A 17911-nucleotide genomic window follows, 5' to 3' on the forward strand; every position below is an offset into this window, starting at 1 on the left:
ACGACCAATCTGAAGTCATAAACTGCTGCCTGGAAAATTATCTATGGTGCGGGGCAGGGGAAATGCCTCATACCTAGATGCGACGGTTGTCCTTGGTGGAATTCTGGTACAATATGTCAAACAATACCAACATCTAAATGACTCCCTTTGAAGCTTTATATGGCTATTCTCCTCTTCTGCACATTCCTTTGCACAAGAGAGGGTACCATTTAGCTGCTCCAACACTACCAGTCAAAGGCACAAAATTGGATGAAATTGTTAACGGACTGTAAGAGGATAGAGAGGAAGTTCAACAATGGAGATTGAGTTTATTTGAAATTGCTGCCTTACCGACAAACTACTTGCATCATGGTCAACCGAATCTCCAAGCCAAACATTTCGGTCCCTTTCAAGTCATCAAAGTCATCGGTCCAGTAGCATACAAGTTGTAGCTGTTGGCAGGTTCTGAGATCCACAATGTCTTCCACGTCTCCTTGCTCAAACCAGTCCACGCCTCAATCCAGGCTTCTCCTTTTCTTCCCCGAACTCTGATATGTAAGAATCATGTATATGGTCTCTATCTAAGCATATATATATACTGAATATGCAAGATAGAAACCAAAACTAAATTGCGGAATATTAAACACTAACCTCCAGCCATTGCTTGACGATTTGATGCAGAATAATCCTCTGGAAATTGTTCTGAACCTTTGTCTTCCAGGTGATCTCTTTTTCTCATAGAATGGTGTATGTTTTCAGTATAGAAAAAGCTCACCCAGGGACCCTATTTATAGCCTGAAGAAGCATTCTACCATCAAGAATGCTACGCAAATTGTGGAGTTATGACATGGGAGTTACAGACCATTACACCATGAAGAAGTAACTGCAAGAAGCAGTTACCATTATCCCATGAAGAGGTAACTGCTGCAGTTACCATGCATGAAGCCATGAAGAAAGCAGTTACCATGCATGAAGCCATGAAGAAAGAAAAACTAACATTCTCCCACTTGGTCTGTAACCCATCAATCCACATACTGAAGTAAAGAAATAAAATACATGAATCATGGCGATAAGTCCTCTAAGAACGAGTATTATCTTCCATGTATCACGATGTATTCATTCCTTTATGACTTAATGAATAAACCTTATGTTTATTCTAGGTCCAAAATTGATTATTTTCTCAACCAAAATGTGCACATAAAATGAGAAAACTTAATCAATTGAAAAACTGAATAATTTTATTATAGAAAATGTATATACATCAAATCACATGATGGAACTCACTACCATCACTATTACAACATGAGACCAACTCCCATTCGCTCTATATAATCCTTAAAACTTTTTGGTGGCATGCCTTTTGTCAAAGGATCGGCTATCATCAATTCAGTGCTGACGTGTTCAATGACCACTTTATTTTCTTTTACACGTTCCTTAATGGCTAAATACTTAATGTCGATATGTTTACTTCGACTACTACTTTTATTATTTTTAGCCAAGAAAACAGCAGCTGAATTGTCACAATAAATTTTTAACGGCTTAGAAATAGAATCCACAATCCTAAGCCTAGATATGAAACTCTTCAACCATACACCATGTGATGTAGCCTCAAAACAAGAAACGAACTCAGCCTCCATGGTAGATGTAGCAATCAATGACTGCTTAGCACTCCTCCAAGATATGGCTCCGCCGGCTAACAAGAAAATATATCCAGATGTTGATTTTCTTAAATCAACACAGCCGGCAAAATCCGAATCGGAGTAACCAACTACCTCTAAATTATCAGTCCGTTTATATATAAGCATGTATTCTTTGGTCCCTTGAAGGTACCGCATCACTTTCTTTGCAGCTCTCCAGTGGTCTATACCTGGGTTACTCTGATATCTTCCTAACATCCCAATAGCAAATGCAATATCAGGTCTTGTGCAAACCTGAGCATACATAAGGCTTCCAATAGCTGAAGCATAGGGAATGTTCTGCATTTGTTCCTTTTCAAGTTCATTTTTAGGGCATTGGTACAAATTGAACTTATCACCCTTCACAATTGGTGCTATACTCGGCGAACAATCTTTCATCCGAAATCTTTCTAAAACTTTGTTGATATAGGTTTCTTGAGATAGACCTAGTATGCCTTGAGGTCTGTTCCTATAAATCTTAATGCCAATGACATAAGATGCCTCACCCATATCTTTCATATCAAAGTTTTTAGAGAGAAATTGTTTCACCTCATAAAGCAATCCTTTATCATTGGTTGCAAGTAATATATCATCCACATATAGAACAAGGAAACAAATTTTACTCCCACTGACCTTCTGGTATATACATTGATCCATGATATTCTCTTCAAAACTGAATGAAGAGATAACCTCATGGAATTTCAAATACCATTGACGGGATGCTTGTTTCAATCCATATATGGACTTCCTAAGCTTGCACACCAATTGCTCACCATTACTAGAGGAGAATCCTTCAGGTTGTTTCATATATACCTCTTCCTCTAAATCTCCATTGAGGAATGCCGTTTTCACATCCATTTGATGCAGTTCTAAGTCAAAATGGGCTACTAATGCCATTATAATACGGAAAGAATCTTTCTTAGATACAGGAGAAAAAGTCTATGTATAATCGATTCCTTCCTTTTGAGTGAAACCCTTAGCAACGAGTCTTGCTTTATATCTCTCGATGTTACCTAATGAGTCTTTCTTTGTTTTATAGACCCATTTACACCCAATGGCCTTTGCCCCATTAGGTAACTTGACAAGATCCCAGACTCCATTACTCTTCATAGATTTCATCTCATCTTTCATAGCATTGTACCACAAAATAGATTTACTGCAATCCATTGCTTGTGAAAACGTAACAGGATCATCTTCGGCTCCTAAATTATGGTCAATTTCTTGTAAATACACTATATAATCACTAGAAATAGCTGATTTCTTCATTCTAGTTGATCTTCTTAATGTTGTAACACTATCCTCTTGTGGAGTAGAGTGTACAACTGGTGGTTCAACAATATCTGAAGGTTGTTGAACAGTTTGATCTACTAAAGTATTATCAGCAACTTGTGGAACTTCATTGATTGGTTGTTCAACATCCATTTGAACTTGAGGGGTGTTGTGAATAACAACCAATCTATTACTCGAAATGGGTGGTTGAGTACCTGAATGATCTTTCTCAAAAATTAAATCCTGAGATTGATCGCTCCCACTGATTAAGTCATTTTCAAGAAATTTTGCATTTCGAGATTCCACTATTCTAGTGCTATATGATAGACAATAAAATCTATAACCCTTAGACTTTTCGGAATATCCAATGAAATAACCATTTATAGTCCTTGGGTCTAATTTCTTCTCATATGGATTATAAACTCTTACTTCAGACGGGCATCCCCAAACGCGTATATGTCGCAAACTCGGTTTCCAACCTTTAAATAACTCAAATGGTGTTTTAGAAACAGCCTTGGTTGGAACTCGGTTCAATATATACACTGCCGTTTTAAGAGCTTCTATCCACAGTGATTTAGGAAGTTTGGAGCTGCTAAACATACTCCGCACCATGTCCAATAGAGTTCGGTTTCTTCTTTCTGCTATACCATTTTGGTCCGGAGAACCAGGCATAGTGTATTGGGCAACAATCCTATTTTCTTCAAGAAACCTTGCAAATGGACCAGGTGCTTGTCCATCATGAGTGTATTTACCATAATATTCTCCACCTCTATCTGATCTCACGATTTTAATTTGTTTTCCAGATTGTTTCTCTACTTCTGCCTTGAAAACCTTAAAGGCATCTAATGCTTCATTCTTGTTATGGAGCATGTAGAGATACATGTATCGTGAATAATCATCAATAAATGAGATGAAGTATTTTTGACCATAAGCGTCCATATCAGGACAACAAATATCTGTATGTATGATTTCTAATATGTCTGAACTCCTCTTGGCACCTTTCTTTGACTTGTTGGTTTGTTTTCCCTTTATACAATCCACACAAGTATCAAAGTCAGTAAAATCTAGAGTATCTAGTACTCCATCATTCACTAACCTTTTAATTCTTTCTATGGAGATATGTCCCAATCTCCGATGCCACAATGTAGAAGAATTTTCATTCATAACACTTCTTTTAATACCAACATTATCTTGAACATGCATCAAATTAAATGAAACATTATTTTGTAAATGAATTCGGAACAAACCATCAGACAATGTACCATTTCCCACAACTACAGATTTATAAATCAAACTAAATGCAGTTTCATTAAATGTAAAGGAAAATCCAAAGGGTACAAGTCTTGAAACAGAAATCAAGTTTCTAGAGAAACTTGGAATATAAAAGGTTCGTTCTAAATCCAAAACAAAACCAGAATCTAAAACTAATCTGCACGTTCCGACCGCTTCCACATGTGAACGCATCTTATTTCCTGAATAGATGCTTTGTTCACTGGCCATCGGCTTCCTTTGGTTTAGAAAGCCCTGCAAGGTATTTGAAACATGGATTGTTGAACCAGAATCAATCCACCAAGTGTTATGACAAACATCAACCATATTAGATTCACAACATACAAGTGAGATTGGATTACCTTTCTTTTCAAGCCAAGCTTTAAACTTAATGCAATCCTTTTTGACATGTCCTTTCTTTTTACAGAAAAAACATTTGGATTCCTTCTTAAATTCGGGCTGATTGATTATTTTATCCTTTCCCTTATACTTAGCTTGGTTTTTCGTCTTCTTCCCTTGTGTAACCATATGTGCACTTTCATTCCTTTCAATCAACAACCTTCCTTCCTCTTGAACACACATGGTCAGAAGTTCATTGATTGACCATTTTTCCTTATGTGTGTTATAAGAGATTTTGAAAGGTCCGTATTGTTGTGGAAGAGAATTTAGAATGAAATGCACCAGGAAAGATTCAGACATCTCAATCTCAAGAGCCTTAAGTTGAGCCGCAAGATCCCTCATTTGCATGATGTGCTCACGCACACCTTTAACATTAGTGAGCTTTATTGATGTAAATTTTGTTATTAGAGTGCTGGCAAGTGCTTTATTTGAAGACTCAAACTGTTCATCAATAGCCTTCAGTAATTGCCTGACATTATTACACTCAGGGATTGAACCACGAATACTAGCAAATATGCGTGTCCTGATGAACATCATACTCAAGTGATTAGATCGCTCCCAACGTTCATACAGGGCAATTTCATTCTGAGTGCTAGTTTCTGTAGCTATAGGTGGTTCATCCTTCCTAATAGCATAATCAATGTCCATACACCCTAATTGGAGAAGAATTCTCTCCTTCCAAATTTTATAATTGTCACCACTCAAAATAGGAACATCACATACATTATCAGAGAAATTCACAGGTTGAATAACTGTAAATAAATATTAACATACACGCTTAAGTCACTAAATTTGAAGCTATCAAAATTAATATCATGTTCTACCAATGTATAAACATGCGTTAAATATATAAACCATATAACATAAAAACTGCCTGTGGGCTAAGTTTTTAATTTAAATAGGTTTATCTACAAATATATAAACCGTATGATAAAACTATCAAATTATATTCCTTTTCTTAATTCCTGTGGGTAGATTAAGAAAAATAATTTGTTATTTTATCCTAATTAATCACATAAATATAATAAAAATTCCTGTGGGATAAAATTTATCATACTTATATTGATTAATTACAATTGATGTCATATAACTAAATGTGATCCCAGGATACTTAATGTATAACTTTGATATAATCAAAGATGTTGTGGCTACTCTATGATCAATCAAATATTATACTAATCACATGACATTTAATTTTATGCATATAATCCTTAAGAAATTATTTAAAGTATAATTTCAATTAAACTAAAATTATGCATAAAATTAATCATATAAATAATATTAAATTATTTAATAAACACTAAAAATTGGATAAATGAAACTTAAATTATCCAATTAATAATTAATAATAATAATTTTGGCAATCACATATTATAAAATATATTTTATTAAGGCCAAAAATATATTCAAATTGAACCCTAAATTCATGAAAACTAAACCTAAAGCATATAACAATGTATGAGGTCCCAAATTTTCAATGAAAATGAAATTGGCTGGGCGGCAAGTGTCTCATTCAGAACCTTGTGGCCTGGGTTCAAGACACGAAATTGAAGAAAATTTTAACATTTTAATAAAGTAGATGAACGACATGTCATCTGAAGTTCGTCCCTGACCTCTAGCCGGGTCGAGATTCGGGTCGACAGATCCGGTTTCAGACCCGTATACATTTTGCACTCTAAATCAGCCTACAAAACTCTGATTTCGACGTTCCATATATCAAAATTCTCAGTTTTTGATGTAGAATTCATCTGAATAAAAATTTTATTCAAAAAATGCCAACAACCAACTTTCTCTCTCTAAAGAAATTCGGGATTTCATAAAATTATGCATGTTTAACACATCAAAACAAGGCAGAGGCATAAAAAAAGCTCTGATACCAAATGTAAGAATCATGTATATGGTCTCTATCTAAGCATATATATATACTGAATATGCAAGATAGAAACCAAAACTAAATTGCGGAATATTAAACACTAACCTCCAGCCATTGCTTGACGATTTGATGCAGAATAATCCTCTGGAAATTGTTCTGAACCTTCGTCTTCCAGGTGATCTCTTTTTCTCATAGAATGGTGTATGTTTTCAGTGTAGAAAAAGCTCACCCAGGGACCCTATTTATAGCCTGAAGAAGCATTCTACCATCAAGAATGCTACGCAAATTGTGGAGTTATGACATGGGAGTTACAGACCATTACACCATGAAGAAGTAACTGCATGAAGCAGTTACCATTATCCCATGAAGAGGTAACTGCTGCAGTTACCATGCATGAAGCCATGAAGAAAGCAGTTACCATGCATGAAGCCATGAAGAAAGAAAAACTAACATGATAACTCTAGACTTGTCTCTGCAAGCAATACTCGGTAGAAGAATGGTCAAGTGACACAATGCAGTTGCAACACAACTTCTTATTCAGTGGCAAGGTGTTATGCCAGAAGAAGCAATGTGGGAGTTTGCTGATGAGATCCGAGCACACTTTCTAACTTTCACACTTGAGGACAAGGCTCCCGAGGGAGGGAGTATTGACACAAATTCAATTCATTACCTAGGCAGAACGATGTCGCATGTCAACGATACTTGTACGGATGGAACAATTCAAATTTTGCAGGGTGAAACACAACGTCGAATGTTGGTGGACGGTATCGTTTGGGTGGACAATGGATTCCAAAGACGGTGTCGTTTCTATGTTATTTATTATGCCTGCTGTCACTTGAGCAGAGGGCCATGCTTGCATGAAAAGAAAAACAGGACTGGTTTTGTTTTTTTGTGAAAAATGGAATGAATCAAACAGTGTCTTCTTTTCTTGCTCAGCAATTCTCTTTCTCTCTCTACTAAATTATAAATTCAATTTGTTCGTGCTTAAGTAAATTGCAGTAGTTCAGTTTGCATCCAAGTCACTGAACATAAACTCGTCTCCACAAAACAGAGCATGGAAAGCATAATCGCTAAGAAATGGGCTTTCCAAAATAACCAAGACCTCACGAATGCATCTGGCATCACCATTAAAGGGGTGCTGACCAAGTTAATGGACAATATCAACAAAGATGATCCAAGACCTACCATTCCTTTAGGCCGTGGCGACCCTTCTGTCTTCCCCAGCTTTCGGACTGCCACTGTCGCTGAAGATGCCGTTGTTAATGCTCTCCGCTCCGCCAACTATAATTGCTATTCACCTACTGGCGGTGTTCTTCCTGCTAGAAGGTAGATTAACATTTTAGGCAACTGGATGGATATTACACTTAAATTTCAGATATAATTATATTGTTTCTCTAGTGATAAAATAAGTGAATGCCATTTGTTTGCTGATTGTTGTGTTTGAAGTTTTCTGTGATATTTTTGTAGCAAGTCTGAAACACTCATTTAGATAGTCTAAGAATTGAAAGTACACCCAAAAGCACTCATATAATTGATTTTGTAAGGTTAGATACATTCTCAATCATTGAAAGTTTCATTAATTGAAATTTGAAATTTCAGCCTATGTAACAATTCAAGTCCTAGACGAAACCGATTTAAAAGATCTCAATAAGTGATGCAGTATTGGAATATCTAAGGTTTGATTCAATTCTAATTTTGTATGAAGCCCTTGTAAAGAATTAGGTTCACTATAATGAAGTGAAATCTGAATTTTTAGAGTACATCTCATTCACAACTGAATAATCAACTTGCAGAATTTTGGTTTATCCTACTCACAGATAACATACTTAATGATAAATGCAATGTTTAAAGTGGGCCTTCTTTATATTTTCTCTATGCTTTGTGCAACTCTTGAAAGACGGGTGCTATAGTTTGTTTTTTCTTGTCTAAGCCTTATATTCGGTTCTTTTTTGTATAACCTGTGTGTTAATGTTAAATTTGTTTGGTAAATTTAAACAAATTATCAATCATGATCTACCATAAAGGAACAAGTTAAATTTGTTTGGTAACTTGTCTGGTAGATCATGATTGAGATCCATTGTGACAAGAAAAAGAACTGAATATAAACAACAGAATTATCTCAATAAAAAAAGAACAGAATATGATGTTCTTTATATTCTATTCTTGTCTGGTTTATAGTCTGTTATTTTTTGATAAACATCAAACTTTGATAGGGCCATTGCAAATTATCTCAATCATCATCTACCATACGAGTTATCACCAGATGATGTTTATCTTACGGTAGGATGCAAGCAAGCTATTCAAGTTATATTAACAGTTCTTGCCCGTCCTGGTGCCAACATTTTGCTTCCAAGACCTTGCTACCCATTCTATGAAGCTTTTGCAGAACATATCCATCTTGAATTTCGTCATTTTGATCTTCTTCCAGAAAAGAATTGGGAGGTTGATCTTGATGCATTGGAAGCTCTAGCAGACGAGAATACTCTTGCTATGGTTATTATTAATCCGGGCAATCCTTGTGGAAATGTCTTTACTTACCAACATTTGCAGAAGGTAGGCTAAAACACTTCCTGTCCTATTTATTCCTTCTTTTTCCTCTGTTTTTTAGTAGATACCATAATCGAACTAATTTTTAAGGAGATGAAAAGTTTCCCCTTTGATAATGTGACTTCTTATAGAATGCTATTAGTTACCGACAAAATTTAACCATTACATACATGTAAATATTTAGGAACTTTGCCTTGTGAGTAGAAGTCTGAGACTTACTATCATTGGCAAGTAAGTTATTCTAAATTTCTGTTGCAACATTAGTGAGTGTTTGATAAATATTAGATTGCAGAGACAGCAAGAAAGCTTGGTATAATAGTAATTTCAGATGAAGTTTATGGCTATCTCACGCTTGGCACTACCCCTTATGTGCAAATGGGCATGTTTGGATCAGTTGTGCCTGTCTTTACACTTGGATCTATGTCAAAGAGATGGATAGTTCCTGGTTGGCGGGTTGGTTGGCTTGTGGCATGTGATCCCAGTGGCATCCTTAAAAAATTAGAGGTCTGTCTTGGAGCTGCTTTGTGAGTGTTCTAATGCTACAATAAAGATTATAAGATATTGAATTTTTCAGTTTGTGATTTTCAGATTTGTGATTGCATTAAGAGCTATCTAAATATTTTCCCCAATCCAGCAACCTTTATGCAGGTTTGTGATTTATAATACTTTTTCTGAACGTAATTGCATTTAGCAATACTTCGCTTCTTTCAAGTTCCAGTAGAATTTACACATATTCATCCACAACTTGTTTAAAAATGTATCTCAAATAGATTGTATGATTAATGTGGCAGGGAGCAGTTCCGCAAATCCTTGAGAACACCAAGGAGGATTTCTTTTCAAAAATCATTGGCATACTAAGAGAAGCTGTGGACATATGCTATGATAAAATTAAGGAGATGCCTTGGCTAGTTTGCCCAAAGAAACCAGAAGGTTCAATGTTTGTAATGGTAAGACATCAAATATAATCATATTAGCTTTAGAAAATGAATGTATTATTTATGAACTGTTATTGCAGGTGAAGCTGAATCTATCACTGTTGGAAGACATTAAAGATGACATGGAATTCTCTCTCAAGCTTGCTAAAGAGGAATCAGTCATTGTTTTACCTGGTAAGATGTAAAAATATTTGAATTTTGGACTTGCTTGAGATTGCTAACTTTACCAAAATGATACTTTTGTAGCTTTCCTGCTATTTTGTCAATTGTAAAAAAGATCTGAAAGCTTTGGATTAGGATGTTGATATCTTTCCTTTCATGTCATGTTTATATTTACATTAGAGAATAGCATTAATTGTCTGAAATTCTCCTTATAAAATCAATTTAATCCATGAGTTCTGTATAGAAATAACACACAACAATAAAAATCTCATATTACTTATAATTTCTAGGTGGAATCAAAGTAGAAATTCTAAGAAAATTAAGCTTTATGCTCATTAGTTCAATGTTGTTGGAATAGTTGTAACAATTGCCGAAAAATCACCTCAAGTCTTAGAAAACATTGGGGCACTTGTAACCTTTTCGGAAAAGGTAAAAAATTGTCTTGAGTTTTCTAAAACAATTTTCAACTTAAGATATCATCAGAAAAACCGTAATTGTGTCGGAAATTGCAAATCTCTCGTTGTCATTATTGGAAATCCCTTAGAATTTGCTAGAAATTGATGATCTCTCTTCATCATTCTCTAGAAACCCTCAAATGTTGTCAAAAATTCCAAAAAGACCCTTGACATTGCCAATCTATCTCTATTGTGACCGAAGATCAGTATTTTTAGTATGTGTTATAAGCCAGTTTATAAACAACCTAATTGAGAAACATATGGATGAAGTTTATCGGATTCTCATGCATCTCATGAGAACCCTAGGTGTTGGACAATTTTTCAAGAGAAACCAAAATTGAGATATTCAAATTTATTCGAATGTAGATTGGGTTGTTTCCATCATTGATCAAAGATCTACTATTGGTTATTGCACCTATATATGAAGAAGATTGGTTAAACGGAGGAGTAAAAAGTAATTTGTTGTTCCTAGGAGCAAAGGTAGTATCTATAACAATGACTCATGAGATTTGTGAAAGAATGTGGCTTCAAAGTTCTTGATGAACTAAAAATTCTCGCAATTAAATCTATTTTGATGTACTGTAATAATCAGTTATCATTAAGTATTATAAAGAATTATGTACATCATTGATAGAATGAAACATGTGGACATAAATCATCTTTTCATCAAAGAGAAAACAGGAGGAATTATTTCTTTCATCTATTTGCCCTTTTTTCGGTAAATTTGTGATATTTTTACTATAGCCTTATCAGGAACCTACTTTAAAGATTTTAAATCTAAATTGGAAATGACTAACATCTTCAACTCACCTTGAGGAGCTTGAGGAGAAGTATGAAAAATAGAGATTAGGATGTTACTATGTTTCTTTTTCAGTTAAGTTTATATTTCCATTAGTAGTCAACTTTGATTGTTTGAAATTTCGTTATAAAATTAGGGATTGGTTTCCTCGTTTTAGGATGTAATTCTTAGATTTGGAGTCTGATGTAGCTTATTTATTCCATGAGTTTTGTACAGAAATAATGCACAATTGAAAGCAAATCCTGGAGAATTGGAATAAATTATCCCTGTCCACTTGTGGTAGTTTTAGTATTGTATCATTGCAAAGGCTCTGTACATTTTTTGTCAAATATGTTTGGTTTTTTAGTTTTATTGTCTTTCATTAAGTAATGTGAACTGGAGGGGAGGGAAAAAATGAAACTAAACCTCAAGTATTGACTTGCCTTTATACATTGCTCCACAAATTATAGGTTGACAGATTTTGTAACTTATCAGCTATATTACAATTTTTGCTGGCTAAACCTTTGTTGGTGATAATAACAAATCTTTCAGGATCAACATTGGGAATGAAAAACTGGCTCCGAATAACTTTTGCTGTTGAGCTTTCAACTCTGGAAGATGGCCTTAGGAGGATAAAAGCCTTTTGTCAGAGGCATGCCAAGATGAACTAAATATGTGTAAGTTATGAAGTCTGAGTCTGTGATGATCAGTTACAGCTTGTTGATCTCATGCTCCATGGTTTCCTGCTTCTCAAATAAATGCATAATAAGGTGGAATGGTGATCGACAACTTCTCGTTGGATCACCAGTGTCATTGCTTTTTCTTAATTCACATAATATCCTTGTAGTAGGGAGTGACAATAGTTGTGCAAACTCCTTGTGTTTGGCATGATGATGTTTGTTAAATTATATTATCGTATGTTGTTGTGGAATTGGAAGATTTTGTGTGAAATTGAATGTGTTGTTTGATTGCAGTGAAAGACTAGCTTCTAGTTCATTCTTAACTCTATACAAGCTTAACTAACCAAACTCACATCACTCACCCGAGTGATTTTTAATTGCTATCAAAGCGGTTTTAAATTTGCTCATGTTTAATAGATATCCTCAGGAATGATTTTAGATTTTTTACTTTTATGTGTTTACAACAGTTTCATTTTTATTGTTTTTATAAAACTTTTTTCTTTCTCTTAATGGATTTGTTCTTAATAGGTGAGTCAACTATTAGACCTCTCATGCTAGATAAAACTAATTATCCATATTGAAAACCAGGGATGAGAGCCTTTTTTAAAATCCATTTACGAGAAAGTCTTGATATTTGTCATTAATGGTTGGTTGCCTCATGTGATCGTTGTAGATGTTCCTTTTTATATCCAATCCTATTGAACTGTAGACTGTTACTGAACTAAAACTCTTTAACCAGAACTCTAAAGCTATTCATGTTACTTTAAATATTGTTTCAATTAATCAAATGAAAGTAATACCCAACCTTGAGATTGCTAAGGATAATTGGAATCATCTGTCCAGCTTAGTTAGGATCAGAATGTGAGTCATAATATACATGACATGTATTTCAAAAACACAACTGTAGGACATTTTGGAATACTTGCTCACAATGAGACTCATTCGACTTTAAAACCTTGCAGTTTTGAATGTATATCACTCCGATTCACTCTAATCCAATCCATGACAGCACCAAGGTATCCAAAAGAGACATATGATCTGAATACGAGATGGAAGGACACAATTGGTCTGTTAAAGCCCCGAGGGAATTTGTTGTATGTAGAGTGTATTTAAAGGGGACAAAAATCTAAAAAAGTTATAATACACTGTTTATATAGAAGCTCATGAACAATTGTTCATTAGTCATATACAATCATTTATACGAATCGTATAATATTACATCATATCTTTGATTTGAACTTTGGCATATGTGATAAGATTACCGGGTTAAGAATGCGGAATAAAAAAAAATTTTTTTTAAGGCCAAAGGACTATTTTCCACCCAAGTTTAAGTATTATCTCAAAGTCACACTCATAAAGTTTAAAAAACTCAAAATTCTATCCATGACGTAATTTCTGTTAAAATTTACTATTAGAGGTAGGAGTAAAATCGTTATTTTACTAATAATATTATAAAATTATAAAATTTGTTATATTTTCTTTTCTAATTTTTAAAAACTAACAACTTCACTCATATCTAAAGTTTTCTAATTTTAAAAAGTTACATTTTTCCCCCAAATTTTTCTTCACCTCTGTGGCTACTATCTCCAATGTTGATGATCTCCCCTCTTCACCCTAAATGGTTAGCGTACATAAACAAATCTGGAATAAATCTCTTTGTCGAAGAAAAAGAGATTTGACGAGATTTAAGAGGGATTTCAGATCTCTTTGTCGATGTCCTTTCTAGATCGAACTTTTTTTAATAAAATAGTACTTTGGCCTTCGATGAAGAAAATTGGTCCTTTCATGGTACCTTGAGTGGGAAATAGTCACAAAATTAAATGCTTCGCTTCGACTTTGGGATTCGAACTCGTACCTGAGCGCAGAACATGGAGAACGAATCCTCAAAGAAATGGGGTTTTCAAGTTCACCAAAAGTTCAAGACGGAATCAGCTATTACACTTCGATCGGCACTTACTAGCTTAATGGATAATATTGACCAAAACGACTCAAGACCAACCATTCCTTTGGGCCATGGCGACCCCTCTGTGTTCCCTAGCTTTCGAACTGCTAAGGTCGTGGAAGATGCCATCATTGATGCCGTAAGATCCTCCAAGTTTAACTGCTATGGACCCTTCTTAGGTATTCTCCCTGCATTAAGGTGAGTAGAATAAATTAAACATTCGTATGAACGCCTGGTGAAGCAAAAAGACCTAATTCCGGTTTTAGTCATGTTCTGAAAAATCTGAAATTGGAAAAAGAAAAAAAAACTTAAAAAGATAAAATTTCGATTAGTTCATGGTCAACCAGAGGTTTAGGGTTAAGGCGTATGTTGAAAAGTCAAGAAGATATGAGGACAACTTGGAAGTTGAAATGAATCCTGTTTGGAATTTGACTGTATTAGTATTACTAATTATGGTTCAATTTCACTTTACTACAAATACCTAAATTGATAAATTGGATTTAATTCCATTGTAAATCCATGTAGCTAGACACCGTTGACTTGTGTTTGGTTGAAGTAGGTATATTCATGGTAGAAAACAACATCAGAGGATGATGCTAATTTACGATTATTAATATATTATATCTTTTCATGTAATTTGATGTTAAACCCAACAGGGCAGCTGCAGATTATCTCAACCGAGACCTCCCATATGTGTTGTCACTGGATGATGTTTATCTTACCCTTGGATGCAAGCAATACTAATACTAATTATGGTTCAATTTCACTTTACTATAAATACCTAAAATGATAGATTGGATTTAATTCCATTGTAAATCCTTGTAGCTAGACACCGTTGACTTGTGTTTGGTTGAAGTAGGTATATTCATGGTAGAAAACAACATCAGAGGATGATGCTAATTTACGATTATTAATATATTATATCTTTTCATGTAATTTGATGTTAAACCCAACAGGGCAGCTGCAGATTATCTCAACCGAGACCTCCCATATATGTTGTCACTGGATGATGTTTATCTTACCCTTGGATGCAAGCAATACTAATACTAATTATGGTTCAATTTCACTTTACTATAAATACCTAAAATGATAGATTGGATTTAATTCCATTGTAAATCCTTGTAGCTAGACACCGTTGACTTGTGTTTGGTTGAAGTAGGTATATTCATGGTAGAAAACAACATCAGAGGATGATGCTAATTTACGATTATTAATATATTATATCTTTTCATGTAATTTGATGTTAAACCCAACAGGGCAGTTGCAGATTATCTCAACCGAGACCTCCCATATATGTTGTCACTGGATGATGTTTATCTTACCCTTGGATGCAAGCAAGCAATAACAGTTATATTATCGGTCCTTCTCCATCCTGGTGCCAACATTTTGCTTCCAAGACCTGGTTGGCCATACTATGAATCTTTCACTAGACAGAACAACGTTGAAGCTCGCCTTTTTGATCTTCTTCCAGAAAAAGGTTGGGAGGTTGATCTTGATGCAGTGGAAGCTCTTGCAGATGAGAATACTGTTGCCATGGTTATCATAAATCCTGGCAATCCTTGTGGAAATGTCTTCACTTACCAACATCTGCAGAAGGTATCACTACTTAAACTACTTTTTCCTTATTTCATTGTTCTTCTGCTTCTTTGCTTTAACATTTGTTTCCCTCAGAGTCTGGGATTTACTTTTAATCATATGAAGAATGAGAAGCATCACATTTGGTGATGTGACAAAATGCTGGAGTACATCAAACTAAGAAAATATGTTAGCTGCTCTGTTGCAGTTCTTCTAAAACGTTATACACTTGCTATGGTTGATAAGTTGTTCTAAATTGTTGCTTCAACATTTAGTTTGATTAGTACAGTTCATAAGTGGTTGTTTATTTATCTAACATCAGATTGCAGAGACAGCAAGAAAACTTGGGATTATGGTGATTTCTGATGAAGTCTATGACCATCTCACATTTGGGAATAAAGCTTATGTGCGAATGGCAGTATTTGGATCAACAGTACCTGTTATTACCCTTGGATCCATATCAAAGAGATGGATAGTTCCTGGCTGGCGTCTTGGTTGGCTTGTGACATGTGATCCCAATGGCATTCTTAAAAATTCAGGGGTTGGCTTCTCCCTTCCCATGTCTTTCCCTTAATTTGTTGATTAATGATGTATGTCACATATGTTGTAGAAATCCTGAGACTAGTGCTCCTAATTTACTTGTCAGGTTGTTGATGCCATTAGGGAATATATCAATATTGCTGGGAATCCTCCAGCAACACTAATTCAGGTTTGCAATTTTTTTTTTTTTTTTTTGGTTCCTTTTGAGAAAGCGATACTCCTTCGGGTGTCAACAGGATTTGCAAGTACTCACCATGAGCCTTTTGAGGTGTACCTTATATAATGTTTGTCTATTAACTTGAAAGGGTTTCTCACTGATCACTATAACTTAAAAAGAGATAAGTTTCCATAAAATTGTCCATTACAAATAGTGAAACCCACAATTCCTGCAATGTTACCATGTAGTGTCATTGGACATCTTAATTCGTCTGTTTTTGGTTTTTGAATTTATATAACTGATTGTTCTATTTTCTTTATCTCTACAAATTTTAGTAATCATCGTGTGATTAGGTTTTACTTAATCTTTAATTCAAAATCACCCCATAACATAATAATACATCATCCAAGTATCCAATTGGATATTTAAAATTAGGTGCATATAATTTTATTTATAGAAAAAATATGGTGATATATAGATGCATGTCCATACATCTTTATTATGGTGTGAATAACACTAAGCATTCTGATTTTTCATGTCATGAATATTTATTCCCGATTTTCCTAGGAGAATTGTAAGTATATTTTGTTTATTTACAGGGTGCAGTGCCCCAAATCCTTGAGAAAACAGAGACAGCTTTCTATTCCAAAATCATTGACATACTGAGGGTGGCTGCAGACATTTGCTATGACAGAATTAAGGAGATACCTTGCATATATTGCCCAACGAAACCAGAGGGGTCCATGTTTGTAATGGTAATTGATTGTTTATAATTCAATTTTCTATATATCATAAAATGAATGCACAGTTAGCATGAACTTTTATTGCAGGTGAAGCTGAACCCATCATTGTTAGAAGACATTAATGATGACATGGAATTCTGTCTCAAGCTCGCTAAAGAGGAATCGGTTATCGTTTTACCAGGTAAGAATAAGATACTTAAAAGCTTCACGATTTTAGGCAGACTGAATTCCTAAGTTTATTAGCATAATACTGCCTAGCTTCAGTTTGCTGTAGAAAGGGACTGAAATTAATCACCATCAGTTGAAGTTTTAACTTTCTTTGGTGGGCATATATTTTGTATTTTCAGCAATTGTGGGTGGATAAATTTTGTACCTTTTACTCTCCTAGAGTACTGAACTAGATTTGATCACGGGCCATCTTTAATGCCGATGATAAACAAATTCTGCAGGGACAGTTCTGAAAATGAAAAATTGGCTTCGGATAACATTTGCCATTGAACCTTCAGCACTTGAAGATGGGCTCAGGAGGATTAAAGCCTTCTATCACAGGCATGCCAAGAAATAATGAATCTGTATGAAATTCTGAGGTGTAGCATGGTGATCAAAATAGCTCGTTGATCTCTTTTGCAAATAAAATCAGCTTTTTCTCTGTATCTGCAATTCAATAAAAAGAAAAAACATAAGCGGCAGTGGTGGTTGGCAACTCCTCGTTGGACCACAAATGTGATTTGCCATTTACATAAATGTTCATATATATATGTACGTGTTGTACTTTACTTGATTTATTCAGTTCACCATTTTATGAACAGAATTCTTTGGATTTCATTATTCCTTCCGTCTGCAGGAATTTGTGCCATAACATTAATCTTATTTTGATTTATAGATAACTCGTTTTCATTGTTTTTATACATAATCTACATGAATGGAAGTTC

The 17911-nt window shown here is 34.7% G+C and overlaps 2 protein-coding genes across 2 annotated transcripts; both read left to right on the forward strand.

Moving 5' to 3' along the window:
• Window positions 1-7397: 7397 nt before the first annotated feature.
• Window positions 7398-12321, forward strand: LOC123195581 (nicotianamine aminotransferase 1-like). The gene is made up of 7 exons (XM_044609370.1): window positions 7398-7791; window positions 8679-9018; window positions 9298-9516; window positions 9601-9660; window positions 9804-9959; window positions 10028-10121; window positions 11895-12321. Exons 1-7 carry the CDS (start codon window positions 7520-7522, stop codon window positions 12011-12013), a joined length of 1260 nt encoding a protein of 419 aa, XP_044465305.1. The 5' UTR covers window positions 7398-7519; the 3' UTR covers window positions 12014-12321.
• A 1447-nt stretch (window positions 12322-13768) lies between these two features.
• On the forward strand, window positions 13769-17807 carry LOC123195582 (probable aminotransferase TAT2). Its single transcript, XM_044609372.1, has 7 exons — window positions 13769-14162; window positions 15221-15560; window positions 15862-16080; window positions 16186-16248; window positions 16836-16991; window positions 17067-17160; window positions 17429-17807. The coding sequence occupies exons 1-7, from the start codon at window positions 13891-13893 to the stop codon at window positions 17542-17544; spliced, it is 1260 nt and encodes a 419-aa protein (XP_044465307.1). The 5' UTR covers window positions 13769-13890; the 3' UTR covers window positions 17545-17807.
• The last annotated feature ends 104 nt before the right edge of the window (window positions 17808-17911 follow it).

Source organism: Mangifera indica, chromosome 14 (genome assembly GCF_011075055.1).
Source record: "Mangifera indica cultivar Alphonso chromosome 14, CATAS_Mindica_2.1, whole genome shotgun sequence".
In the NCBI taxonomy this organism is placed as follows: domain Eukaryota; kingdom Viridiplantae; phylum Streptophyta; class Magnoliopsida; order Sapindales; family Anacardiaceae; genus Mangifera; species Mangifera indica.

What these genes read in the sequence shown, in the direction of transcription:
- LOC123195581 (XM_044609370.1), top strand. Translation starts at nt 7,520, where the DNA reads ATGGAAAGCATAATCGCTAAGAAATGGGCTTTCCAAAATAACCAAGAC. An exon ending in AAGGTTCAATGTTTGTAATG is followed by an intron (nt 9,960 to 10,027) that starts GTAAGACATCAA and finishes CTGTTATTGCAG; the next exon opens with GTGAAGCTGAATCTATCACT. An exon ending in ATCAGTCATTGTTTTACCTG is followed by an intron (nt 10,122 to 11,894) that starts GTAAGATGTAAA and finishes CAAATCTTTCAG; the next exon opens with GATCAACATTGGGAATGAAA.
- LOC123195582 (XM_044609372.1), top strand. Translation starts at nt 13,891, where the DNA reads ATGGAGAACGAATCCTCAAAGAAATGGGGTTTTCAAGTTCACCAAAAG. An exon ending in GGTATTCTCCCTGCATTAAG is followed by an intron (nt 14,163 to 15,220) that starts GTGAGTAGAATA and finishes TAAACCCAACAG; the next exon opens with GGCAGTTGCAGATTATCTCA. An exon ending in CTCCAGCAACACTAATTCAG is followed by an intron (nt 16,249 to 16,835) that starts GTTTGCAATTTT and finishes GTTTATTTACAG; the next exon opens with GGTGCAGTGCCCCAAATCCT.